Here is a 27,663-nt window from a genome sequence, read left to right as displayed (position 1 = left end):
TGTCAGGTAGCTTCAAGGGAACCAATACCAACAATAAATAATAAAATAATAAAAATTCAAGTAAACGACAACAAAGGAAAGTGAAAGGATGACACACGCAGAAAGAAAAGGACATATCTAACAAGGGACCTGTACCTAGCACATGCAAATAACTCTCCCAATTCAGTGGGGAAAGGACAGTCTAATTTTAAAATGGGAGAAAGATCAAACACGCCACTGTCTAAAGATACAAAAGAGTCCAAGAGGCATGAAACGGACCCTAATCAGACATTAGGGAAAGGCATGAAGGGCACAATGAGAGAACACTTCACGCCCGGTAGGATGAACACTGCGAAGACATAACAAAGTGTGCCGGCAAGAATGTAGAGAAACTGGAATCCTCGGGCACTGCCAGCAGAATGTAAGATGGTGCAGCTGCTTTGCACAACAGCCTGGCAGCTCCTCAAAGGGCAGAGTACCATAAGCCATGGCAATTTCACTCTCAGGTACATACCCACCCAAGAGAAATGAAAACATGTCTGAACAAAAACTGGTGTCCAGATGTTCACAGGAACATCAACTAACACAGCCAAAGAGTGGAACCAACTCAGATGCTCACTGATGAACACCTTAAATAAAATGTGTTACCTGTACAATGGAATACTACTAGGCAACAAAAAGGAATGGAGGACTGATAACATCTGTGGTAGTTAGGATTTCATTGCTCTGAAGAGACACCATGATGAAGGCAGCCCTAATAAAGGACAACATTTAATTGGGGCTGGCTTACAGTTTTAGAGATCTAGTCCATTATTGTCATGGCGGGAAACATGGCTGCTTGTAGGCAGACATGGTGCTGGAGAAGGTGCTGAAAGTTCTATATCTTCATTTGCAGGCAAGCAGGAGACTTTGCCACTCTGGGTGTAGCTTGAGCATAAGAGACCTCAAAGCCTGCTCCCACAGTGACACACTTCCTCCAACAAGGCCACACCTCCTAATAATGCCACTCTCTATGGGCCAAGCATATTCAAACACATGAGTCTATGGGGGCCCTACCATAGATGTCCTACAACATTTTGAGAACATTTTGTTAAGTAAAGGAAGCCATTCACAAACAACATGAGTTCTAAAAATTCCATTTATGTGAAATTCCCAGAATAAGAAAATCATAGACAAACTAATGGTTAGCTAGGCAGGGTGGGGGTTGGGAAGGATGAAGAATGGTAAGGCTTCTTTTTGAGACCGATGAAGTTTCTAAAACAGAAGGTAATGACGGCAATACTACTCTGTGAATATTGTTAAAAAAACACTGAATTTTACAGTTAAAAATAGTGAATTTATGTTGGATGTGAGCCAGGAAGAAGGCACAGACTGAAGGAAAACATCCACAAGCTGTATCTGAAGCAGAACAGGGCCTGGAACATACAAAGAATTCTCCTAATTCAGTAATGTGATAAACAATACAACCACATGCCAGGTCCCAAGCGAGAGGGGCACTGCACACACAGTGCAATACACTCTGCTCAGAAACAGTTACAGCTCAAAGGACTGTCAAGGGTGTGTGGACACTCCCCCAACTGCTGCTGAGCCTGAGAAGTTGCAATTTCTTAGACTCTTAAACATAGCCTAACCATCTAACCCAGCAAATTCCACTCCTGAGTACTCTTGAGAAGCAGGAAAACATAAGCCCACCTAAAACAAATGTTCACTGGCAACAATGTAACAGTCCCAAGGGGAAACAACCTCCAAAGTCCACTAACCTCAATTAATAAAACGTGACATGACTAAATATTTACAAGTATTTGTGAAATACTCATTTTTGCCAGTTATTAAACATTTTATCATTTCTTACCTTTTTTCAGGGTATGCATCCTTTCTTCCCAGTTACAAGTGAATCCTATTATGGCCAACTAATTTTTTTCTTTTTTTCTTTTTTTTTTTTCTTTTTTTCGGAGCTGGGGACCGAACCCAGGGCCTTGCGCTTGCTAGGCAAGTGCTCTACTGCTGAGCTAAATCCCCAACCCCATTTTTTTCTTTTTTTAAATTGAGTGTTTCAGGCTGGAGAGATGGCTCAGTAGTTAAAAGCACTGATTGCTCTTCCAGAGGTCCTGAGTTCAGTTCCCAGCAACCACCTGATGGTTCACAACCATCTGTAATGGGATCCGATGCCCTCTTCTGGTGTGTCTGAAGACAGCTACAGTGTACTGACATACATAAAATAAATAAATAATTCATCAGATCCTATTACAGATGGTTGTGAGTCACCGTGTGGTTGCTGGGATTTGAACTCAGGACATCAGTGCTCTTAACCACTGAACCATCTCTCCAGCTCCAATAAATATTTCTTAAAGAAATAAATTGAGTATTTAATAAATGCATATAATGTGTTTTGATCAAATCCACTCCTGATCCTTTTCCTCCGAACTTTCCCCCAGCTCACCCCATCGACAATTCCTCCAAATTTCATGTGCTTAAAAAAAGTCCATAATCCACCTTGTGGGTATTGGACTATCTACTGGAGCACAGGTAGTTTTTCAGAGGTGGCATCCCTGAGGAGAACTTTCTCTCTTCATCCCAGTACCCATCAATTTTGGCTATTTAATATTTGTAAATTAAAAGTGTTGGGGCAGGGAGTTGAAGAGATGGCCTCAGTGGTTAAGGTCCCTGGCTGTTCTTCTAAAGGATGGGGGTTCTATTTCCAGCATCCATGTGTGGCTCACAATCACCTATAACTCTAGTTCCAGATCAAAGAGGATCAAACCACCTCTTCAGGCACCAAGAGCACATGGCCCACATACATTCATGCACACACACACAATTGAAAAAAAGAAATCTTAAAAATGTTGGGACAGAGCTGGCAGGGGGCCCCGCTGAACCCATGTTTGGGTAGAGTATGAGCGCTTTGACATCCTGGGCAAGTAAGAGACAATGTATGGCTCGTAGATTTACTTGCTTCAGTCCTGCCTGAGAAGGACTGTTCTTGGCTATGGAATGCCATTGGTCTAGGGATGCTAAGGGACACTTACTCTGTAAGGGTCTAACACAACAACACATAAGTGTGCTGGCAATGTTGCACTGTGTTGACAGGATTGTGCCCTCCCTTGCCAACAGGCTGCACACTCGCACACTGCCTTCTCTTCTCAGGGGCACAATTCCCCTCTGTCCCATGTGACTCCTGACCCATGAATGTCTGCTGGATCCTTGTGGCTGAAAGTCCTCCTGAGACCTGGAGCATGGCTCTTACGTGTCCTCATGCACTCCATCCCTACACCACTGTGCTGGCACGGGTTCTTAGTTCCCCACACTGCCTTCTGTAGGAAAATAGCCAGGGCAGACAACAACCCCCACTGAGTAATAAATCCATCCGTCATTGGAAAGCCTTTGCGTGAAATTCTCTAACTAGCTAACTAAATGTGGTAGCCAGACCTCAGACGGCCCAAAGTGACCTGCCACCTACATCCCAGAATCATCTCTGGTTCTGGAATGTTGTCTGGGCAAGTGACTCGCTTCTAATGAATCAGACAAATGGCACATAGGCCGATTTTGAGGTCATGTTATAAAAGATGGTGGCTGTAGCCTGGGTGACCTTTGGCTGGAGCCTTGTTGGAGCCTCTGCAGGTTCCTGTCCATAGTGGTTGTGGTATGAGTGGTGTTATTTCCTCTCCTCTGCTTTTCTCCTTTCTGCTTTTCTAAGACAGTCTGACATGGCACAGGCCGGAGGGATTACAGGCACCATCACACCTGGTGACATGTTTTTATAAGCCAGTTTTATAAGACAGTTTTGGGATGATACTGTGTGGCAATAAATAATCCATGCACCAAACTTACTGTGGCTCTGTTTTTGTTTTTGAAGAAACTACTTTAATAGAGTAATCACAGTTGGAATTTGGTTGACAAAGTGAGCAGATGGATTGGGGGGGGGGGGAGACTAGAACCAGCGGCCCCAAAAACAGGCTGAGGGACCCCAGAAAGAGGTCATTGAGAGGGAAGAGGGCAAGAAAAGGTAACCAGGAAAATATCTCCCTAATGTGAGAAACAGAGAACCCTGAGTCCAATAGCCGGTTACTAGCACCCTGTAGCATGGCTCTACACCCAAAGAAGGGAAGTTGAGAGGCACTCCCTGGGTTGGGGATTTAGCTCAGTGGTAGAGCGCTTGCCTAGGAAGCGCAAGGCCCTGGGTTCAGTCCCCAGCTCCGGGGAAAAAAAAAGAACCAAAAAAAAAAAAAAAAAAAGAAAGAAAGAAAGGCAGAGGGAGGCAGAGTGGGTCAATGACAAGGATTGGAAATAAAAGTTAGATCTTTACCTAAGCACTGCATCTTGGCCAAGTAGCCCTTGCTCACCTTAAGTAGAAACCCTTGTCAGAGAAGAATGTGCTCCTCTATAACCATCCCTGTCTCAAGGCCAACTGATGACATGTTTTGTTCACAGCTAATGTTCCTCACACATCCAGCCAATACCAGAGATGTTATGTACAGAGGTCCTGAAGAAGCGAAGCACAGAGAACAGACTGCCCTGCATGGTACAGGACTGGCTTTGGAAAGGTAGTCGGAGGAAAGGGCCTTCTGATCATGTGCATGCACACTGGGTGCGTGGTGCACAGTGGGACAGTGAGTGACCCCCTCGACCTGCTGTATAGCACTCTCCTTGCAGGTACTAGCAGGCTGAAGCCAGGAGAACCCAGCTGTGGGACTGCAGTACAGTATCCTAGCACCTTGTCTCAGCAGCAGGACATGGTCAAGGAAATTCCTCTCCACAGGGACTGCCTGCCTCTCCGTTAAGAGCAACTGGTCCAGAGTCAGCAGCAGCACAGTGGGTAGCTGGAGGCACCGGGGAATCCGAGAGCAAAGCAAAAATCCTCAGAAAAAGTAGAAGAGTTAGTGGGATCTTATTACCACAGTCCTGAGGTCAGAAGGAACGTGACTCAGTCAAGCCTTCACGGGACTGAAGCTAACTTTGGTTTCCCCTGGTTCCCTTTCGTAGGAGTGGAATCTAGGCCCCCTACCATTGTGCCAAAATCTCGGCCAGTACTGTGATTTTTGTATAGGAGAATCAATTTCATTTCCAGCAGGCACAAGGAATGTAAGGAGAGGAGAATGCAGATGATGACTTAGCCCCTTATCTAGAACACAGATCAAACACTGGAGCCAAAACAGGTACAGAGAATGCCAGACAAGGTGAGCTGAGGACAGCAATCCCTCCCCAGAGCAAAGAGAACTCAGACAGAGGCAGACAGACGGGCCAGAAGACCAGCTGCAGAGAGAAAAGAGCACTGTCTTTAGTTAAAACTACCAGGGCAAGCTCTTGGCTGTCTTTAGGCATCCCCAGTGTGGTGCTGGCACACAGTAGGGACTCCATAAATAGCACTTCTTTTTATCTCTTCCATATGGAACAGGTAAGATTTTTTTTTTAAATCTTTTTGGTACATATCAAGTAGTCAAGTCCAAAGAGGTCTGTGGTAGAAAGTGTAATGTTGACAGCAAGCCCTGCCTCCCCACATCCCCCACCTCCCTGCCAGGCTGTTATCATGGCAACAGGACGGAGGACATTTCAGTCTCCATCTCTTTCCTGACTCATGGATACCTGCCAGGCAGCAGATGGCCTGTGTGGACGATTACCTTCACTTTGCCGCAGTGTATTTAAATTAAACAAACTGGCCTCTTTGCTGCCGGTTGTCAGGTGCCTTGTCAGAAAAACAAAAACAAAATCCAGGGAGAAAGGAGCTGTAAGTCTGAAATGTAGGCAAGGCAGCTGTAGTTGTATGGAGACTGGGCCCGGATCATTCCCCCTCAGAGACAGGTAAAAACATCGCAAGCCCTTCTGAGCTGGTGCTGGCGCTGTGCGGGGAGGCTGCAGCTGCGCCACTAACCACTAACCAAGGAGAGAGGGTGGGCCCTGCCGCAGGAGGAGAAAATAACCACCTCATCTGGGAGTCAGGGCTGGGCAAGGGAGCCACACTGCATGCATAACAAGGGAGAGGGGCGAGGAAGGACCAGCCTCAGTAGGAGAGGCAGCTGGAGAGACTCCCCCTGGGCTGAACTGAAGCAGGGAAGGAGACGCAGGAACGCCCTGCTTCAGCAAGCGTCCATTTGCAAAAACAGGCCCTCATGACCTTCAAAAGACAAACCTGGCTCCCAGACACCTAGAGTACTGAGACTTTCTATGATGTTGCTCTGCTCTGAGAAGATGTATCTATCTATGCATATCCGATGGAAGGATAACGCTCCCAACAGGTCTGCATGTGGTCCCTCTGCAGAGAACTGACCCCTGTCTGTTCCTGCGCCATGATGGGAATGGAAACTCAGAACTGGTATATGACCAGTCTCTCACTACGAAGGCTGGTGGGGTCTTCTGGGACTGCCGATATTCTGTAAGTGAATCAATAGTGTTGGCAGGCGGTAATAGTGCGTATTTGGCTTTCAATCATCACGATTTTGTCTCTGTCTGAATCACACCCTGGTTCGTAGAAGCTAGGACTGACTTCTGGATTCAAAAGGGTAGAAGGCAAGGTGTTTACTTAACTTTCTTGGTGGACGGAAGAAAGCATATTGAGTTTCTGGAACAAAGCACAAACTTACTATGACTTACAATAAACTCAAAGAACAAAAGATATTTAAATTGGTATTTAAATTTTTAGTTGAGAAAGTTCATGCATTCATTCTAAGGCTAGAATTCCTCCAGTCTTTCCCTGGGTTGGCTACCCCTATGTAAGATGGTCTCTCTACTGGGTCCCCCAGTGTAGGATTTCAAAACCAATTCTCAGAAAAATGGTCAGAAACCTCACTAAGAGAAAACTGTCCTGTGGACAGTACCAGATCCTCAAGTTGCACACAAGAAGCAAAACTGGATAGGACTGGAGGACGTGGTTGTATTGCAAAGCTAGGTCAGTGAGAGGGTGGGTGGGAGCTCAGGCTTACTGACCATACTCTAGACTGAGATTCCATTTGGAAGACAATACCTTGTTCAATAACCCTCCTCCTGCGGGATGAAGAATGACTTTGTGGCTGAGAGCATACGCCCTTCTTCTGTCTTCTGGGGGACCAGAGCACGGTGCTCTCTGCACCTTAGAGCCGGTGGTAATTCCACATCCAAGTTTACCTGGATAGCCCAGCTTTCCCACTGGAGTTTTAGTTGCACACAGTTCTAGGTACCTAGTAGGTCTTTGACTGCTTGGTTAGTGACATGAAAAAGAACATGACAACCAGATTACACCTAATACTCTGTCTCCACTGTTCTCTTGGCAGGGACCTTTATTTTTCCCAGTCTCTGGGGTTCTAAACCTAGAAGCCATGGCTCACTCTGCCTTTAGATTTTTAAAAATGACATCTGGATGGTAGGTAGCATTCTGGAGAGAGTGTGCCCTAGAATTCAACGCTCTTCCCACGGAGGTAGGGAGGACTTCTCTAGTCTGGCTTGTGAAGAGTTTCCTGGAGAGCCTGGGGGACAGTTTTCATATCACATACAATACGGTCGGGAGGACAAAATACAGAAATACAGGCTAGGATGGAAATAAGATAGAAGAAAGCCTCTTAGCTTGTCTCTTATGGAGTGATGAAAACAAGGGAACGCCCCTCAGGTCCAAGAACTATTTCTCCTTCCTAATCACTCTCACCGAAAACTTCTTGCTGGTGTTCAAGCAGCTCTATGAGAACATAATTATATTTCCTCTTTTTACGAAATGAAACCAAAACCAAAACAAGGAACTGCCGTGGGTCCTGCAGTGGGTATGGGAGCAAGACTGATAAGCACCCTGGGTAGACTTCCACACGCCATCTGCAGGCCACTGGATCCAGCCGACAGTCTGTGCATGTGTGCAGCGGCTGGGACCCAGGGTAAAGGCTGTGGGTTGTCTTGAAGTACATCAACTCATCAATTCACCAAAAGCTATGCCTTTGCAGACTTAGGAGGGCAGGAGTGTAGTTAAGGCTCAGGATGACAACGATCTGGCTTGTATTTCCATATTTTAGGCATTGTGTCAAACAAAGTTACATTCCTATTAACCAGAGAATGACGTCCTTACTATTTGAGAATGGAATTTGTGTTGGCTTCTTTTTTATCCTCTCAGAGACTGAGCCCATCACCTCTGCTGCGGGCAGCAGAGCTCTGTGAGTCAGTGTAACTCCTGGCTGTGTTGGAAGTAGAGCCAGGTTTCTGTTATGGGGAGAGAAACATGGGAGCTGTATGAGCGGAGCATAGAAATCCTTCATGGACAGCTGGACCCCTGGTCATGGACAGCTTATCTTATTGAGCCTTACGAGACCCATAAGTGATAGGATGTGATATGCTGAGTCAGTGGGGGGGGGTGGGGGGGGGGAAGAAACGCAGGTCTGAGATGTCTCCTAAGGGAACTGAGATGTTAAGTCTTTCCAGACTAGGAATGATCTGGACTGTGGCAGTTCTGGAGTCAAGTGTCTAGGTGAACATAGTCACTGCTATCTATCTATCTATCTATCTATCTATCTATCTATCTATCTATCCATCCACCCACCCTTCATCCATCCATCTATCTATCCACCTACCTATCTGTCTATTTATAGAGTCTCTCTATATACTCCTGGGTGTCCTGAAACTTGCTCTGTAGACCAGGCTGGCCTCTAACTCATGGAGCTCCACCTGCCTCTGCCTCCTGAGTGCTGGGATTAAAGGTGTGTGTCACCACACAAAGCTGAAATTCGTTTTTCTGATTCCTTGTTGTAAAGAGGATTTCTGAGTCACAACTTAGTCTCCTGAATGGATCTGCCTATTACTTGAGAGTGGCTGGACCAGAGAGTAGCTGCTACAGGCACTTGAACTGGTCATGTTCCTCACAATTAATACAATGATTAACTTGTGCAGTCTTCTGGTTAATGGTGGTTTTCCCTCAGCAAATATTTATTGAGTATCTGCAGTGCAGCAGGCTGGGCCAGAGCCTGGAAATACAACAGTGATGAGAGCTGGCAAGGTCCTTTAATTACAGACTCATGGTGATTCTGGGCACGATTAACCCTAAATTGGCCGACCCAGCCAAATGAGCTTCTTAAACTACAGGGTAAACCGTAGGGTGAGCAGTCTGATCTGAAGAAGCCTTGCGGTTCTCCCTTAATTAGAACCTTTGTATCTGAGGAAAGAGAAGGAGAGGGAGTTGGGCACGAGAGACAGAGAACTCTTAGGGACGATCAGTCAAGGTGCTGAGAAGAGTGGCTGAGGCTGAGGCAAGACCTAGCCTCAGCGAGATGTGCATATCCATTTACTCACTTATTTTCAGTGCTTGGAATGGAACACAAGGCCTCATATATGTTAAGGATGGCCACACCTCTGACCTCCCACATAAAAAGTTGGAAATAACAGTACTACTACCCATTACTCTCAAGTTCTTGAAAAGTCAAAATAACTATAATACTGTGATATAACAAGGATGAGTTTGGTCTTCTGTCCTAGGTTCAGTCACAGGACCTTCTAAAAACCTTTAGACTCACCAGAAAATTAAGAGTATATGTATGCTAAGGCTGCTTTCAGAAAAGGAGCTGTTTGCCAGAAAGCCCATGGCATGATTCAGTGTTAGGCCGCACTGCCCTCTCCAGACCTCTGAGGAACAGGAATAGAGATGAAGTTAATTACCAATGGCCAGTGACTGGATCAATTGTCCCTGTGAAGCAGTACCTAATCATCCTGAATGGAGCGGTGAGTGAACACATTTATGTGCTGGAGGCGGGGGAGGGGGCGGTGTCCCCAGTGCAGGGAGAGAACTCCTGTACGGGGCACCTTCTAGAGCTTGTCTTACGCACCTCTTCATCTACCCATACGTTTGCATCTTTTACGACATCCTTCAGATTAAATTGGTAAGAACGGGGCTGGAGAGATGGCTCAGTGGTTAGAGCACCGACTGCTATTCCTGAGGTCCTGAGTTCAAATCCCAGCAACCACATGGTGGCTCACAACCATCTGTAATGGGATCTGATGCCCTCTTCTGGTGTGTCTGAAGACAGCTACAGTGTACTTAGATATAATAAATAAAAAAAAAATTTAAATTGGTAAGAACGAAGAAGAGGTTCTCTCAGTGGTGCAAGCCATTATTGCAAATGATCAAACTTGAGGAAGATGAAATAATTTTCAGTCAAATTAGACAGAAGTGCCGGCAACTGGAACCCTAGTACTTACAATTGGTATCTTAAGTCAGGGTCAGTCTTGTGAGGTGAGCCCTTAACCCAAGCTTTGGTGTTACATCCAGTTAGTGTCATAAACAGTTAAATGTCAGCACCTGGTGTCTGGAGTGAACTGCAAAACTGTTTGGGGCAAACCCCCACATATTTAGTGTCTGGAGTGTTCTCTGAGCAGAATCTTAATAGTAGTTACATTAACCCTTGTAGGGGTTAGAGAGATGGCTCAGTGGTTAAGAGCTGTTCTTCCAGAGGACACATCGGGTGGGTCACAACTAACCTGTGACTCCAGTTCCGGGGACCTGACATCTTTTGGCCTCTCTGTCCCACCGCTCACCCCAAAGTAACTGTTCATTTGAAAGGTTCTGTCTTCATCTCAACACTGGCACGGGCTACAGAAGGTTTGGGTCTAAGGACTTACAATCTTGCAATCTTTTCATCTTACAAATGTGACCGTGGGCGAGTCCAGCGTAACCCTGTGGGGTGGACAGGAGGTTTCCCCATCTAGATAGACACAATCCTGTCAGACTGTAAGGACCAGGACGTGTGCTCAGGCCGCTGGCCGTGGAAAATTCATTTTTCGATCTCAAGAGATGGTGATCTCACATAGAATGAAAGGTCACTGGCCAAGTAAGTTGTGCTTGAGTCATGTCTGCTCAAGGATAGCTGTTTATTCAGACAGTTAAGTGTTTGAGCCAGCATCTCATATAGCCCATGCTGTCCTTGAACTTTCCACTTAACCTAGGATGACCTCGAACTCCTGATCTTTCTTCTTCTACTTCCCAAGTGGTAGAGTCATGTCCACCACAGCTAGGACAGCATTGAATTAGTCTCATAGGCTGGCAGTTCCTATTTCACAGATTTCATGTTATTTCATAACATTTGAAGAGAATGTAACATTCACATAAGTTCTGCTGCTGCCCTCTGCCCTCTTCCCTGCCAGGGAGGAGGGTCCCTCCAAATCATGGATCCCAGCCACACTCAGAGACATCAGCAAGTGCTAGTGAGGAGGCTTAGGACTGAACTCCTAGAAAGTGCTGTCACTCTGCGGTGAGCTTCCGGGAACAGGAACGCAGAGGAGGAGGGCACTGGCGGTCAGTGGTGCCTACAGATGAAATGACACCTGTCTCAGTAGCTGGCCACGATGCATGACGGAAAGAGACTGTCAGAGATGTGGGTAGGAACCCAGTCACTCACTCTTCCTCTTTCAGTCAACTGTGGCCATACGACTCGCTTTGATCAATGAAGGGAATGGAAGTGACTAAGTTGTCACTTCCTGGTAAAAATGTTTTGAGAGCTGGGTTTGATTTTCCGTCTTCCTGTTTTGCTCAGGTAAATGTGCCTAAGATGGGGAAGTGACATTCAATTAAAAAAAAAAAAACTCTCTATGAGTCAGGGAAACAGGCCAACCAAACAAAGCAAGAACAAACCCAAGCACACTTCCTACATTACAGTCCATGTGACTCCCAGGCTGTTAGCCAGGCTTCTTCTCCCACCGACAGTCTCTCAGCATTGCTTTTGCCTCTGCCGCTCAGTACTGGTGCTCTCCCAGCTGAAGCTCTTCATATTATAAAATCTTTAACACCTTAATTTTATTAATTAAGTCATCAATAAAATCTAATACATTAATCCATATTTCTGAGAAAGGTGGGTAAATGTTTCTAATGCTTTATGCATATAGGCGTATACAGCCCGCATGTGTGTGCTCCATGTGCATGCAGTACTCTGGGTAGCCAGAGGGCATTGGAATCCCCGGGACTGGGGTTACAAACTGATGAGGGCGCTATGTGCATGTCAGGGATCAAACCTCAGTCCTCGGGAAGAGTGGCCAGTGTTCTTAACTGCTGAGCTATTTCTCTAGGCCCAAAGACGAGTCATTTTTAAATTAAAGGTTTTATACGTCCTTATAAAATTGGCATTTTATATTTCTCTCTCTTTTTTTTTTTTTTTTGGTTCTTTTTTTCAGAGCTGGGGACCGAACCCAGGGCCTTGCGCTTTCTAGGCAAGCGCTCTACCACTGAGCTAAATCCCCAACCCCTATATTTCTCTCTTGAACTTAGTTTACCCAAGGTTATTATTAAGGACAAGTCTTTGATTTTCTTATGTAGGCAAACAGCTATGAAGCAAAACAAACACTAAGTGTCCCTAAACATCATTAATTAACTAATACGCACGCCATTCAAAACACCCTGAGGCACCTGCTTTCCAAGCCCCCAAGGGCTCGGAACAGAGAAAAATCACTAATTTTGTCAGGAAGGGTGGTGGAGACAGAGTCTGTTCGATACCATAGGATATCTACAGTTATCCAAGGAACTCTCCGCTTTCATGCAAAGTCATTCAGAACACATTACTTGGACCTGAGGTCACCCCCACCACCTAGAAAGTTGTTTCAGGCAATTAAGGTCACTTAAGACACAAAACCAGGAGAAAATAAAAGAACATGAAAATGCAATGATAGTCTGGCTAATCATGCATATTTAAACAAGCAAAGATTTAAAAAAAAGAAAAAAGCTTGGGTTTACAGTCAGAACATGCTCCCCGAGGTAAACAGGACCCAGACTTGGGCCACTGCACCCTGCCACGGAGGGACACTTCTGAGGGTTTTACTCATAACCAACTCCTCAGGGGTCAGTAGTGATGGGGGAAGGAAGGGGAGGGGAGGGGAGGGCAGGGGAGGCAACATCTAGCGGAGCAGAGGAGCATGCAGAGGTTGGGGGGGGGGCAGTCAGGGAGGCTGATGTCCACTTACTGCCTGTTTTTGTTCTTCCTCCTAGAGGTGTGCAGATGGGAAGAGGCAGAAGAGAAAAAGACATTAGTGTCCGTCACCACATACACTGGGAAGAGAGGACAGGAGAAAGCGGGCAAACCTGGCCAAGCATAGGTCTGGAGATCAATGAGCTGATTCTCCAGAAGAGACCCAGTGGATACAGTAAATGGCAGTCCTCGGTCCCAACCACATATTGACATACTGATGACTTCCAGAGAACCTTAGAGACCATTTAGTTCATCTTCTACTTCTTCAATATAGGTCAAGAGGCTTGCCTGGAGGGCCTGCCCAGCCTACCGCTACTTAAGGTAAACCAAAAGAGAAAGCTTAACCAAACCCGAATTATCATTCTAGCTCGTTCCCAGTATTCCCGTATGTTTAGGTCTGTATTCCTATGGCAGCTGTTCCTGAGGTGTGGAATGTGGACCATCAAATCAACATCAGTATCACCTGGCAACTTGTCAGTGCTGGACATTTTAGGCCCCACCTGAAATCCACATTTCAACGCTTTGGTGGGAGTGGGGACACCCAAAATGCATCCCAAGGGGTCTGTTTGAGACCCACTGTTTTAGCATCCTAATGGCTCCGCCTGCCCACGGTGCTTTTCTTCTTTCCGGTCTCTTTCACCAGTAACCAAGCTGACGCCACCCCAGTCCACTTGCTTTCAAGCTGCTTGTGGTTTCCTTCAGGGCTGCACATACATGCCCTTTCCTCAGGGAACCGGAAATCACTTCAGGACCTGAGGCCTTTCAGAAAAGAACTCCAGGGGCCGGGATATAAATTGGTTGGCAGGGTGCTTGCCTCGTTGCGTGAAGCCCTTGGTTTGATCTCCTGCATGACATACAGCAGGCATGGTAGCTCATGACTGTAATTCTGGCACTAGGGAGATTGAGACTGGAGGACAAGGAGTTCAAGGCTATCTTGGCCATACAGTGAGTTAAATGACAGACTGGGATACATGAGATCATGTCACAACAAAAACAAATATAAAACATAAACCCCAAGGTGGAGGAGGGGAAAGAACTTTAGAGCTAGGCGCTGTGGCACATCCAAGTAAACCTAGCGCTAGGACGGCAGAGGCGAGAGGACGCCTCACATCAAGCTGCATTCTAACGACGGCTTGGGTACAGGACGAGGCCCTGTCTGAGGGAAGGAGAGAATAGAATCCTCATGATCAGTCTTTCTATAGTATTCTGACACAGGACTATTTAGTAGTTCTTATGGATAAGGCACTGGAAAGAAAGACAGGCTTCCCTTTTGTAACCTTACAGTAAGGCTAGGTAGGCAGACCATGCCAACTGTAGTTGACGGAAGAACATAGTACCAAGCACAGTAGAAAAAGATGAAGTAAAGATAAACCTTTTGAGTTTCTCCTGTCTTGGTCCTGTGCCTGTCTTTCTGATCTCTTTGCTTTTACTTTCTGTGCCTCACCATAGGTAACTGTGGTCAAGAAGCCTCCATAGTGCCCAGTGTGTGTGTGTGTATATCAATGTATGTCTGTGACAGCTCTGCCTATGTATGCTCTTAAGGGGTCTGAGGTCTATGTGTGAGGACAGAGTGATCTGCAAAGGAACTACACAAAGGAGATGGGGAAATCTAGAGAATAGTTTTTATTCCTGCAAGGGAGGGAGGGAGGGAGGGAGGGAGAGGGAGAGGGGGAGAGAGAGAGAGAGAGAGAGAGAGAGAGAGAGAGAGAGAGAGAAAGAGAAAGACTCGAAACTCAATGAGCACCAAGAAATCCCTTGAGGCCCCAGTTTAACCAAAGAAGGAGTTCTTTTTGCTGAAAGCCAGTTGCTAGCACTGGGACTTACCTGCCCCGACCCTATCCCACCCACCCCCTGAAGTAGCCAGACAGAGGCCCTGAGCACTGTCTGGGCCACTTGGGAAGTCAGAGATTTCCTGTCACACCTGCAGCACGGAGGACTAAGCTGCAGCTTGGAAGGATGCTTCTCTGAGACAAGCACACCGCCAACTCTCCCTGGGCAAGGACACTGCCACAAGGGACATACAGTGCGATTTTAAAATACATACAGTGTCACTCCTTGCTGAAATAGAAAGTGAGACTGGCTGAGCACCAGGGGGGGAGGGGGAGGAGGAGCTTTGTTAACTAAGCTCAAGACTAGCAGGGTCTATATGGTGAAGGCCTGGCGAGCTCCAGGACAGCCCTGTTTACACAGTGAGACTGGGTGGGCGGGGCGGGGCAATCCTCACAGGCGAAATCCTGGCTGTACTGAGAATCTAAGTATTACCTTGTACCTCACGTTGGGTATTGAAGATAGCAGGGCTCTGGCTTAACAGGACGGGAAGCTGCTGTTGCTCACACTTGTATTCTCAGTGCTTGAGAGGCTCAGGTAAGAGGGCCATCTCAAGGTCAGGCTTGAGAGAAAATAAATAGAATGAAGCATGGGACTTTCAGAAACAGAATTTCAAGACCACACCGTGTTCACTCTGCTGTGTATCTTGTCCCATCACATGACACCATTATGACTTGTCATGGAAACATGGGTCAGGCTAGAATAGGTTCTCAGGACTGAGGAGGCCTCCTAGTTGAGAGAGTTCAGATTTGGGCAAAGTGTTCCCTAGGTTGGGTGTTGTACAAACTCACAAAAGCTAATCACATAGAGCCTTTAAGGCTCTGTCAGCACAGAAAAAGGTCAGAAAAAGGTCTGAGAACATTTTGCATCAGTCGGCTAAGGCTGGTCAGCATGCACTGATGACGAGAGATAGTACTAATCTGATTTAAAGGGGCCAAAACATCTCAGTTATGAGGCACAAATCTAGACGGATTAGGGTCCCTAATATCACACGAGTCCCTTCTGTACGGTGGAAACAGTAATGGCCCAGTTACTGCAATCATCTACAAAGAGACCGACCGGAGCGGACAGGAGCGGGTGATGCCTGCAACCCTAGAACTCTGAGATGCCAAGGCCGAAGGATCATGAGTTCAAGGCCAGCCTGGAGACACAGGTAAGTTCTATGGCAGTCTGTGTGAAAATCCAATGCAGAAGCAATATCAGGAAAAAATTAAAATAAGGTAAAAATGTTGGAAGAAGAGTTAGAAACCAAAATGCTGACATATGATTACTCATAGGTTAAAGAAGTAGATTGGGACAGAGGTTAGTATTGAGAAATCAAGAAAAACTATAAAGAAAGTATGTAGAGAAACATAGTTCAAGACTAGCAGAGTCTACATGGTGAAGTGTCAGATGACGTATCATTAAAAGAAAAAAACGAGAAGATTGCTGACACTCCTAGGTGACAGGGACTGGGTCTAGTCATTATTCATCAAATATTTAGCATGACATTTAGAAACCTGAAAATAGGGGTTGGGGATTTAGCTCAGTGGTAGAGCGCTTGCCTAGCAAGCGCAAGGCCCTGGGTTTGGTCCTCAGCTCCGGAAAAAAAAAAAAAAAGAAACCTGAAAATATATGTAAATAGGATAATATTTATTATAATTTATATTAATAATATTGTATTAATTTAATAATCTTTATTATTTTGAGAAAAGGTCTCACTATGTAGACCAGGTTGGCTTTGAACTCATGGAGATTCCCAGCCTCTGCCTCCCAAGTACTGGGATTAAAGGCAAGTGTCACCACATCTGGCCTATGATTGATTTTTTATTTATGTATATGTGTGTGCACTTGCTTGTCTTACATGCACCATGTACATACAGGTGTCCCCAGAGAGCCAGAAGAGAGCATGGTGGTGGACAATAACCCCAGCACTGAGAGGCAAAGGCAGCAGATCTCTTATGAGTTCAAAGCTAGCTAAGGTACACAGTAAGACGCTGCCTCAAAAATAAAACAAAGTGTGGTAGCCTGAATAAACTTAGCCCAAGGAAAGTGCTACTATTAGGAGGTGTGGCCTTGTTGAAGTAGGCGTGGCCTTGTTGGAGGAAGTACAGCACTGTGGGGGTGGGCTTTGAGGGTCTATGTTCAAGCTCTGCCCAGTGTGGAAGATGCTTTCCTGCTGGCTGCCCTGGCAAGCCAGTTTCCTCCTGGTTGCCTTAGGCACAAAAAGTAGAACTCCTGGCTCATCCAGCACCATGTGTGGCAGCATGCTGTCATGTTTCTGGCCATGATGATAATGGATTGAACCTTTGAAACTGTAAGCCAGCCCCAATTAAGTAAGTGTTGTCTTGGTCATGATGTCTCTCCACAGCAATGGAAACCCTAACTAAAAATCAAAGTAAACTAAAAATCACGGTAGTTTCCCATTCATACCTGGCTAACATCTGGGAGCCCTTCCCTGAAAGCGGCTGACACAGGCAAGGGGAGGGCATGCCCACATCATCTCCCGGCCTACCAGTGTGCCAATTCCACATGGTGGAGCTTTCAACACCTCGCAAGGCACAAAGTATCACAGGAGACGAGTGTTTGTGTGCACAGCTGCTGTTGTGAGCAGGGGGTGGGGCCACCGAGTGGAATATCTAACAACCACTCAGGGGAGCTGGACCGACTAGGTTTCTGTATAAAGTTTTCTTGAAATTAGACTCACCTGCACATAAAATAGTTCTGAGAGGAAATCTGTAATAAGGTCTATGCAGAAACACGTCTGTCCATGTAAAATAAACCAAAAAGCAGGACCAAGCAAGGGGAAAAAAAACTCAGCCCAAGATTAAAAGAAATAATTGGTTGAGGAAGTAAAGCATCAGTTTCCAACATAAATATGAAACTTCTGCCAGGCGCCAGGACCCACTGGCTTTATTATTACCAAGGGGCGGGCTCAGAATGTGGACACTGAGATGCCTCAGCTACTGCTTTCCTGAGTTGCCACTCCCAGTGGACCCTGGTCACCTAAGGCCTGGCTGATCGATTACATAGGTCTTCTACTATTACCCTTTAGTTTCTTGCTCCTCGAAACTGCCCAGTATTGTCTCAAACTTGAGTTTTAAAAACTCTAGTACCTCCTCTTTGTTAGTTTACTCTCTTCTGTGCACTCTGGCTATTGTGCCTGAACGGTGTGGTGAGGTACAGCCTGGACAGGAAGGACCTTAAACACCAACTCACTGGCAACTATCCTTGAATGTCTGCTCCACAATCCACTGAGCGTTTCTGTTCACTGCTAATGCACCTTCCAGGTGAGGACGTTTGCTGCCAACTATTGCCTGTTTTTGATCTGTGGTAAGGGGCTGTAATATATTTTTCAGTAAGCAGAAAAAGCAAAAATATTTAATCCCTCCCCCTATACACTGACCCTAGAGCGGATGTTCTGACTTTTTCCCTGTTGCAGTTACTATCCAGAATCACGGTAAGTAAGCTGGCTTACATGATGTCACCTATGTGTCCACCTGGCTAGGTTAAGGGACACCCACAGAAATGGTTACACCATCCCAGGCATGTGATACTGAAAAGAGCTCAGTCCTGGAACCAGCAGACCAAGGACAGAAGATCTACTTTACTAACAGGGAAAGATATCATCCAGACCACAGAGGAACTGGATAAAACCAGAAGGGAAGGAAAACAAGTGTGCTCTCTCTTAGGAGGAGTGGTGTTTATCTACCCTGGAGCTCCCCTGGCTTTGGTCCCTCAGACTCTAGGACTTAGGTCAACGACCTAACACCTATTCCTTACAAACAGCCTCGGGACTGGGGTGATACAGTCAGTATCGCAGGTTCTCAGGCTTTGAGGACACTGACTTTCCTGTGTCCCCCCAGTAGATCCCTCTGCCTCTATGATAGAGCAAGCTCTTTCCATAATAAATCCCCCTCATATAGCTATAAATATTGTGCTGGTATTGTTTCTCTATAAATATCCAAATTCTGTTTACTACTATACTTCTTATTAAAAAGAGGACACTTGATATTTGTCAAATATTTGAAAAGAAACTGTGGCTGGGTGGAGGTGGTGCAGACCTTTAATCCCAGTGCTCAGGAGACAGAGGCAGGCAGATCTCTGATTTGGAGGCCAGCCTGGTCTACAGAGTGAGTTCCAGAATAGTCAGGGCTAAACAGAGAAGCCCTGTCTCAAAAACAACAACAACAAGAACAACAGCCCTGATGTAGTTGAGAAATATTTGGCACTCACACACAGTTAGTTCCTGATTTACAAACATCCTTATTTGTAATTATTTTGTATGTATGGTGTTTTCCCCATATTTATGTATGTGCACCACTCACTTGTATGCCTGGTGCTCACAGAGGTCAGAAGAGGGTGTCAGATCTCCAGGAACTGGAGTTACAAATGGTTGTGAGGTACATGTGGATGCTAGAAATATAAAGTGAGTCTCATGGGAGAGCGGCCAGTGAGCCACTCAAACACTGAGCCAAAGAACATTACTCTTTTTTAATACTATTATTTTATTTTTTCACATTTATTGATTGTGTGTATGTGTGCACATGTGAGGACACAGAAGTCAGAGGATAATTTGCAGGGGTCAGTCCTGCAGGTCCTGGGGTTTGAACTCAAGTACTCAGGCTTGCCAGCACTTGCCTTTACCTGCTAAGGCATCTTACAGGCTCTATGCTCATTTCGGACTGACATCCAATCAGGCTATACCTCAGCAAATGTCCTTGAAGACTGTTCCTAGTCCCAGTAGTGCCCTGCGGTTGGTGAGAGATTCAGTGAGGGGAGCACACAGGTCCAGCTCTTACCTTTAGCAGCTTCATCAGCCCCTCCAGCTGCACCATCAGCTCCCGCCTACTCTCCTGCAGCGCCGACATCCTCTGCTCCAGCTCATCTTTCCTTTGCCTGCCCCAGAGGAGGTTGGCACTCATCAGAAATGGAACTTTGTGACTGGCAGGTCCTAAACTCATACATTATAGGTCAAAATCTAAAGGACGTGAAACAAACAGATCCTGCCTTTTATACTACACTTGATAAACAGAGGCTGTTTTGTTTGATACAATGCCTCTTTTATCTCATGCTGACCTTAAACCATGTAGCTGAGGGTAACCTTGAACTTGTCTTCTTGCCTCCCCAAATGCTGGGATTACAGGCATGCACCACACCATGCTTGGTGTATGCTGTGCTGGGGTTGAACTCAGGGTTTTGTGTGTGCTAGGCAAGCACTCTACCCACTGAGCTACATCCTCAGCTCATCCTTTTTTTTTTTTTTTTTATTTACATTTCAAATGTTATTCCCTTTCCTGGTTTCCTGGCCCTTCTGTTCCTATGATCAATTCGGATAATGTTAGCAATTCTGAGCAACTGTTTCCTATTCCAAAACCCTAAAGGAATTCTTTTGTTTTCTCCCAGAAGCTTGCAAGTTATATCTATTTAATTCATCTGCTATTGGCTTTACTGTGTGCCCACATGTAGAGATGACTGGCCTAGCTCAGGGGTCAAACATCCCTCCTTGCCTTGTGCTGCAGAGCTGTTTCTGAGTTCTCAAGCAACAGATCCCCTTGGACTTAGACTCCCGCTTCTTGCTCCTTTGCATGGCATGGCCTCAGCCTGTGCTGACTGAATTTGCAAGACTCTTCAGGACCTTACACTATCACCAGACATTTTAGGTGACTGCAGTTCTGCAACAGATTCCAGAATGGCAGTTTCTGCTTTTCTAGATATAAAAACAGTCACCTGTACCTCAGCCGAGCACATGGAGGGATACAGGTGTGCCTTAAGCTGACAGCTGCCTCTTTTCCTCTGCTGGGTCAGCATTTGCTTCCTCTGCCTTTCTTAGTCAAGAATTTACCACGTGACCATCCCAAAAGTGTGACAGTGAACAGTGGGCCACCAACTAAATCCCAGGCTGGAGTGAAGCTTCTGCCTTCTTTCTGAGAGAGGGTTTTACTTTGCAGCCATGGCTGGCCTGGGACTAATAGAAATCCTCCTGCCTTCGCTTCTAGTGCTAGGATTAAAGGTGTGCACTGATGTGTTCATCCTGAAATGAAGCTTTGGGAGAAAAGGGCACTCTGATCTGGCTAACTGTACTCATCTGCATGGTTTAAATTCTTTATGCTCTGTTTATTGATGATTAAAATCTAAATGACAGGATACAAGTAGAAAACCAGTAATTATTGTTCCCCACTGAAAAGAAATCATGGTTAAGGTCCCAAAGAAAGCATTAAAAACTGCTCTTCAGCTATGCTATCCCAGATAATAGCACTTTCATAATTAAGAGCGAGACAGCCAAGGTGGTGCAGGTTTATAAACCGAGCCCCAGGGAGGCTGACGAAGGAAGATTGCCACAAGTTCAAAGCCAGCCTGTACTATGTAAAACTAAAAGTTCTAGGCCAGCCTGGGCTACAGAATGAGATCTTCTCCCCCAAATCAAATGTAAAAATTTAAATGCTACAAAAGAAACAGAAAGGCACACTATTCAAGAGTCTAGAGCTGGGTAAGAACTAAGGTACTGGATTTGGTTTCCATAATGTCTTCATTCATGGGAACACACATGTGGCACAGAGGGCAAAAGGCTCTCATCACAGATCTGGTGATTATATACCGTGTCCTCCAGAGAAGAGTTCCCCATCCTCTCACAGAGAATGCAAACAGGGAGCCAAGATTGCTCTGCTCTATACTGACTCTAGAGCCTTACATTCTCAGCTCTGGAGTCACTGTACACTGAGAGGGAGGCGAGACAGCATCACAGTGAAGGTGCAAGGCGTTCGTTCACTCTTAGCTTTCTGTCTCAGAGCTTGTGCACAGGCAACATGCTGCCCTAGGCCTGCCTGTCTGAAGTTCCAGGAGCCTCTAAAGCAGAGCTTACAGGAGAAATGGAGCTGTAACATTAACTGTAACACGAGTGTTGCCCCCTAACTCCCCAACCCCCACCCCCAGTGCAGGAAATCATAGCTGTCTTTTAAAAACAACCCCTGGATGACAAACACCATCCACTAATTAGCATTGGATTTGAGGGGGACCAGTTCTCACCTAGCTTTGTAATGATGACTGAGGACCCCTGCCCCCCAGAGTGGTTGATGGGTCTCGCAGGCAGCCTGCTCTGACATGTCAGGTTCTACTGACTCCCTGTCAGATTCTGCCTCACTGGTTTGGTTTCCCAATACAGATTCCCACCACAGGCTGCAGTCAGGCGGGTGCGTCAGTACCTCAGCAGGCGCAGCTCTGCGAGCAGCGTGGGGTTCTGCTGGGCCTTCTCAGGAGTGGGCTGCGAAGCCTGTTCATGCTCCAGCCGCAGGCGCTGGATCTCCTGCAGGATCTCTCTGAGGATGGAGGATGGTGAGAAGCACTGTTAGTGTTTGATGGTTCTTTTTTTCCACCGTGAGCTATTTTTACTCCCTCAGTGCTTCCCCCTACACTCTGAGGCTTCTGAAGGACCAGGTGTGAAATGGATACCTTCACCTCATGGCTCCTCAGGTGCTCTACCACAGGGGAGTTCTTTTCAAGAACTTGAACCTACTCCAGGAAGGGGGAACGACAACTGGAATATTTTACTTGCCCTGCTCCTCACCAGGGGAAGAGAACGTTTGCAACCAACCTCCCAACATAGGTCTTGTGTGGACTTCCCAACTCTTCCTCCATTTCCCCCTTCCCTAACTCCTGGCTACTGACTCCTGGGGAGGTTGTTGCTATCTCCTTGCTCTGGATCCACCTTCCACTGCACAGTGGTACAGGCCTTTTAGCAGTATTTAAAATGGCTTTTTAAAATAAAATGAGGCTGGTTTCCTGTAGTGTAAAAGGCCAGGATGAGCTGCTAGGACAGAGCAAAATTCCATGAGGAGGGAGTGAGGGACACACTGTGGGTGAAAGGACTCCACTCTCTAGTGGTGGCAGAGCACAGCTTAGAAGATGGAGCCAACAGCGTACAGTGTTATCTCCTGGTCCCCTGCTTGCTGAAGAGCCATACCGGTGGGTGGAGGCAGGAGGATGAAGAGATCAAAGTCAGCCTCTGCTACACGGTGAGTTGGAGGCCAGCCTTGGCCACCATCTCGGAGATGCAGAAGAGAGCACACAAGCCAAGCAGGCTGTGAGGTGAAGAGGACGGCCCAGGAGTCGGTCCTGGCTGCTGGACCCAGGTCAGAAAGTCTCATTCTTACCTGTTCTTGTTTTCCAGTTCTGCGATGAGCTGTCGCTGTTGTTTGTTGGCATCAAAGTTGAAGCTGGCATCAGTGGGAGGACGAGTCTAAGGTGGGGAAAGGTTTTTTTTTTGTTTTGTTTTGTTCTTTTCTAAATTCATGTATCCACAGTCTGAGACTGACTGCTGATTTATCAAAAAAAAACAAAAAACAAAAAAAAAACAAAAAACAAAAACAAAACAAACAAACAAACAAAACAACCCAATTTTGGAGGTTTCTTTTATATACCATAAAACCTATTCAATCCTATAATCCTAGTAAATTTAAGCATTTTTGTAACCAACCACCACAATCCAGTTTTGGAACATTTTCCATCGCCATAAAATAATCCCTTAGTGGTAGAGCGCTTGCCTAGGAAGCGCAAGGCCCTGGGTTCGGTCCCCAGCTCCGGAAAAAAAAAAAAAAAAAAAGAACCAAAAAAAAAAAAATAATCCCTTAGGATAGTTTGTTTTCAGTTGCTACCACCAATGCAGAGTGAGCTCAGGCAATGTGGGCACTGACAGCCTTTCTACCTGGCTTCGCCTTCCTAGAAACTTGACCCAACAGAACGATCCTGTGGGTAGTTCTTCTACTGTGCAGGACGTTTTGATGTTCACGAATGTTTGCTACTGAGTATTCTTGCTTTTAGCAACTATAGGTGAAGCAGGGGCAACTTTTGCTTATGGGTCTTTATATCAACATACACTTTGTGTCTTATTTTGCATGTATGTGCATAGCATGCCACACTGTGACATAAGAGGACAGGCAGGCATGAGCTGTCTCTCTCCCACGTGAGTTCCAGGACTGCACTCAGGAGTCGCCACTCAGTAACCTCGCAGGCCCTGATGTATGTCTTTCTATGCGATCTGGGACTGCTGAGCTGCAAGCTAACACTATGAACAAGGTCTGAGAAACTTCTGCACTGTTCCAAAGCGGACAGTACTACCTTATCCTCGTGTTCCACTCCTTAAGTTCTACTTTCTATATTTATCATAGCAGTATGTTGCTGCAGGTCTGTCTGTGGACTATCTGCATGCCTGGTGCTGCAGAGACCTCCTGGAACTGGAGTAAAGCATGGTTGCTAGCCACCATGTGGATGCTGGGAATCGAACCAGGGTCCTACAGCAGAGCAGCCAGTGCTCTTAACCTCCAAGCCGCAGTCCCAATTTCATAGTATTCTCACTGAAACCTGTTAAAATCCTTTTTGCTTTAACATCCTCACTGTAAAGGCTGTAACTGTGAGGTTTTCCTTGGTAAAGTAGAAGTGAGTTTTCATTTCATAAATTTACCCCCTTCCCTTTTTGTTTTTGTTTTTTTTTTTAAAGACAGGAGCTTGGCCTGGCCAAGAATATTATGTAGCCAAGGATGACCTCAAACTTCAGAATCTCCCTCCTCCAACCACCCAAATACTTACAGGTGTCTCACACCACTCCTGGTTTATGCAGTGCTGGGATTGAACCCAGGGCTTTGTGCCTGCTGGCCAAGCACTCTACTAAAGCAAATCCCAGTCCCTGACCCTTTAAACTGTACCATTTAGTCACTTGTAGTGTGTTCATGAGATGGTGCAACCATCGCCACCGCCTATGTCCAGCGGATTTTTACTATTCCCTTTTCCCAGGCCCATTGGCAATCATAATCTATTTCTGCCTGCCCCGAGAGCCGCTATGCTGCCTCTGTAGCTTCACCGAGTCTGTATACGACACATAAACCAAGCTGTAGCCTTTGCATCTGACTTCTTCAGCTTAGCAAAATGCTCTCAGGCTTCTCTCCTGTTATACCACAAACCAGTATTCCTTTGTTATGGATGAATAATATTCCACAATATAAGTATAGCACATTTTTTCTATCTCACAACTGATTTACGTCTGGGCTGTTTCTACTTTTGGGCTATTTCGAACGATGTTATGAATATTCATGTAGAAATATGTTCTTCCTCTTCATTATCCGTCTAGGTGTAAAACTGCTGAGCCACACTGCCTTTGGAGACTGTTTTCCCAAAGTGGTTGGGCTACTTTCCACGACACTGTAGAACACTGCCATTTTCCTTCATGTGTTTGCCAACACTTGTCCATCTTTTGAGGAGTCATCCTTGTGGGTGTGAGGTGGTATTTCACTGTGCATTCCTTTCCTTAGGAACTGTAATGTTGGCCGAGCTCTGACTTGTGTCATCCTTGGAGAGACCATGTGGGTGTAATTTGTACCTTTGTTAGCTCCTTCAAGACTACGGTAGAAAACAATGAACACTTAGGAACACCATACACACACTGCAGAGAGTGGGTTGGGGGCTGGGGGTGCAACTCAGCTGAGACAGTGCTTGCCCTGCATACTCGAAACTGTAGCTTTGATCTCCAATACCCTAACCTCACATAAAAACAGGTGTGGTGACACATACTTGTAATCTTCTCAGGTAGAGGCGGGAGGATCAAGAGTTCAAGGTCAATCTCAGTTACTCGGCCATGTACCATACTGTTCCCAAAAGTGGCTGAACTACCTTATCCTCGGGTTCCAATTTCTTTTTAAGGTTTCCTTTATATGTGAGACTCTATCTAGATCTGCCCACACCTCCCCCTCAACAGTATATGTATTAGCCAAGGAACGCAGAAAGGAAAAAGGGATAATGAGGTGCTGTTTCCCTTTCTCTCAGCAACTGGAATGGAAGCTCTGGGCCGGGCTCTCTGCCAGCCATGCTCACTCTGCACCTTCTCCGCTTTGCCTCAAGCACCACCTACAAGAAGCAGGAAGCTAATCTCCTGCCCAGAGCTGGAAGAGTCAAAAAAAAGACTTTTCATATGATGTTTTCTAAATAATTGGGTAAACCACCACAGTCAATCTGGTTCTTACCAGATCACCTAATATTTTTCTTAAAAAAAAAAAAAAAAAAGAAGACTTCCTTTTCCCTTCGAAGTATGTAGCAGCAGCCAGCTGAGCAACCCTCATGCTGTATTTGGAGTCCTGTAAGAGCCTGAGTTGAGCCTCACAAGTGGCTTGAGAATGAACTGGATATGAATGATTGACTTCTAACTTTCAAAGAAGTGGAATTAGAAGTTGAAGGTCTCTGTGAGGGTGAGAGCAGGGGAATTACAGGTGTAGGAAGGACATGAGTTGTGTGAGAACAAGCATGCTTGGTGGTGTTCACTGGAAACACTTAAATAACCTTCGATGCTTTTCGGTCTGACTGCAAGCTTGGTGTCTTCTATAGTGGAGGTAGAGAAGCCCCAGAAGCACTGTTTCTCAAACAGAAGTGGAGAAGCAACAGTTCCTGCAGACAGAATGGGTCTGGGCTTTTCCACCTGCCAGAACTTATAGGAGAACCCCCAACCCAACCTCAGTGCCCAGGGGCTTGTCTCCTTTGATCAAAATGTAAATATAAGTGGTGCAAAAGCCTTCAATCCCAGCACTTGAGGCAGAGGGGCAGAGGGAGAGGGACAGAGGGGCAGAGGGGCAGAGGCAGGAAGATCTCTTTAAGTTCCTGGCCAGATGGGGCTGGGGATTTAGTTCAGTGGTAGAGCGCTTGCCTAGCAAGCGCAAGGCCCTGGGTTTGGTCCCCAGCTCCGAAAAAAAAAAAAGAAAAAAAAAAAAAAAAAAGAAAAAAGAAAAAAAAAGTTCCTGGCCAGCCCACTCTACAATGCGAGCCAAAAGTACACGGTGAGACCAAGTCTCCAAAAACCAAGTCAGTATAAATATAGCCAAGGTGCTCTTCTCTGAGTGTGCCCTACAGCTTCATGTGTTAGACTGCAGTCCTCACTGTGAGGTAGCAAAGAGGGTTGGAAGCTTCAGGGACTATGGTGTTTGGGGACAGACTTCTGGGAGGTAATTAGGCTTGAATGAGGTCTTTAGGATGGAGAGTCCATGACTTGATCTTGGTCCCCAAGACTGAGTTCTGTAAGACACACAAACACACACACACACACACACACACACACACACACACACACACACACACACACGGTCTCTGTCTCTTGCCATATGATGCTCTCTGGGCTGCATCAGGACCCTTCCCCAAGAAGACTGCCACCGGATGCTGGCTGGCCCTTGGCCTTGGCCTACCAGAACAGTGAGCCTAAGTAAACCCTTTTTTCTTTGCCTTAGGTATTATAGCAGTGGACAATAGACTCGTATGTATTATATATTGTACAGCAGAGACATTTAGTATTTAACTTATTTGATATCTTAAACATTATGGGGCTCCATAGTGACAATAGTAATAATATAAAACAAAGGCAAGTCTCTCTTCCTCAAGTACTTTCTGGACTCTAAAGAGGTTAAGACAGAAACAGAATGGTTAGTTCACAGGAAACATTGTCTAGAAGAGACCTTAGATAATTTCTTTCAAGAACAAAATCAATTTATTCATTTCCTGGCTCCTCTGTGCCAGACACACTATTCAAGCAACTAGTGATGCCCTGGTGAAAGGCAAAAAACTTCATCTCACGGAGCTGACATTATAGCGGGGGAGATAAGAAGGAAAAAAATAAGTAAAGAAACACGCACATCAGCAGTAACAGGCATGAGGAAGCCGTGACTGAAGAGAGAGTCCCCTCGTGAGAGGCTTCTGAGTGGGCCCAGCAAGCCAGAAGGCTGGGAAGAGCATGCACAGTGGAGAGAAGGGCAGGGCCAGGGGCAGTTGGCCTTGCTGAAATAGCTGAAGGGAGGCAGCCCAGGGCTCGAGGGTGATGAAGAAAAATTTGGTAGTCAGGAGTTTGTGAGTTCCCATGTAGTCGTTTCAGCACAGACCCGAGAAGGGAAGCTAGAAGAACGCTTCACGCAAAGGAAACAGCTGGGGTGTAGAAGACCTCATGAAAACAGGCTTGAGTGTACACACA

At 46.0% G+C, this 27,663-nt stretch overlaps 1 protein-coding gene across 20 annotated transcripts in view; it reads right to left on the bottom strand.

Annotated features, from left to right (window-relative positions):
* Dtnb (dystrobrevin, beta) overlaps positions 1 to 27,663 on the bottom strand; it is a 196,986-nt gene that overhangs the window by 13,290 nt on the left and 156,033 nt on the right. For 13 of the 20 annotated variants that reach the window (XR_010052110.1, XR_010052111.1, XR_010052106.1 and 10 more), the window contains 4 exons: positions 22,823 to 22,908; positions 21,875 to 21,988; positions 19,475 to 19,571; positions 12,862 to 12,882 (listed from right to left, as the gene is read on the bottom strand). Coding sequence is in view for 9 of the 20 variants with exons in the window: in XM_063262067.1 (XP_063118137.1) it covers positions 12,862 to 12,882; positions 19,475 to 19,571; positions 21,875 to 21,988; positions 22,823 to 22,908 (318 nt within the window). In the remaining 11 variants the exon portion in view is untranslated. The remainder of the gene's footprint in view (positions 1 to 12,861; positions 12,883 to 19,474; positions 19,572 to 21,874; positions 21,989 to 22,822; positions 22,909 to 27,663) is intronic. The other 7 variants (XR_010052112.1, XR_010052107.1, NR_172013.1 and 4 more) reach the window with 1 other exon arrangement.

Source organism: Rattus norvegicus, chromosome 6, assembly GCF_036323735.1.
Source record: "Rattus norvegicus strain BN/NHsdMcwi chromosome 6, GRCr8, whole genome shotgun sequence".
NCBI lineage: Eukaryota > Metazoa > Chordata > Mammalia > Rodentia > Muridae > Rattus > Rattus norvegicus.
The sequence above is the reverse complement of the archived record's forward strand: the minus strand, read 5'-3'. Positions and strand labels throughout refer to the sequence as shown.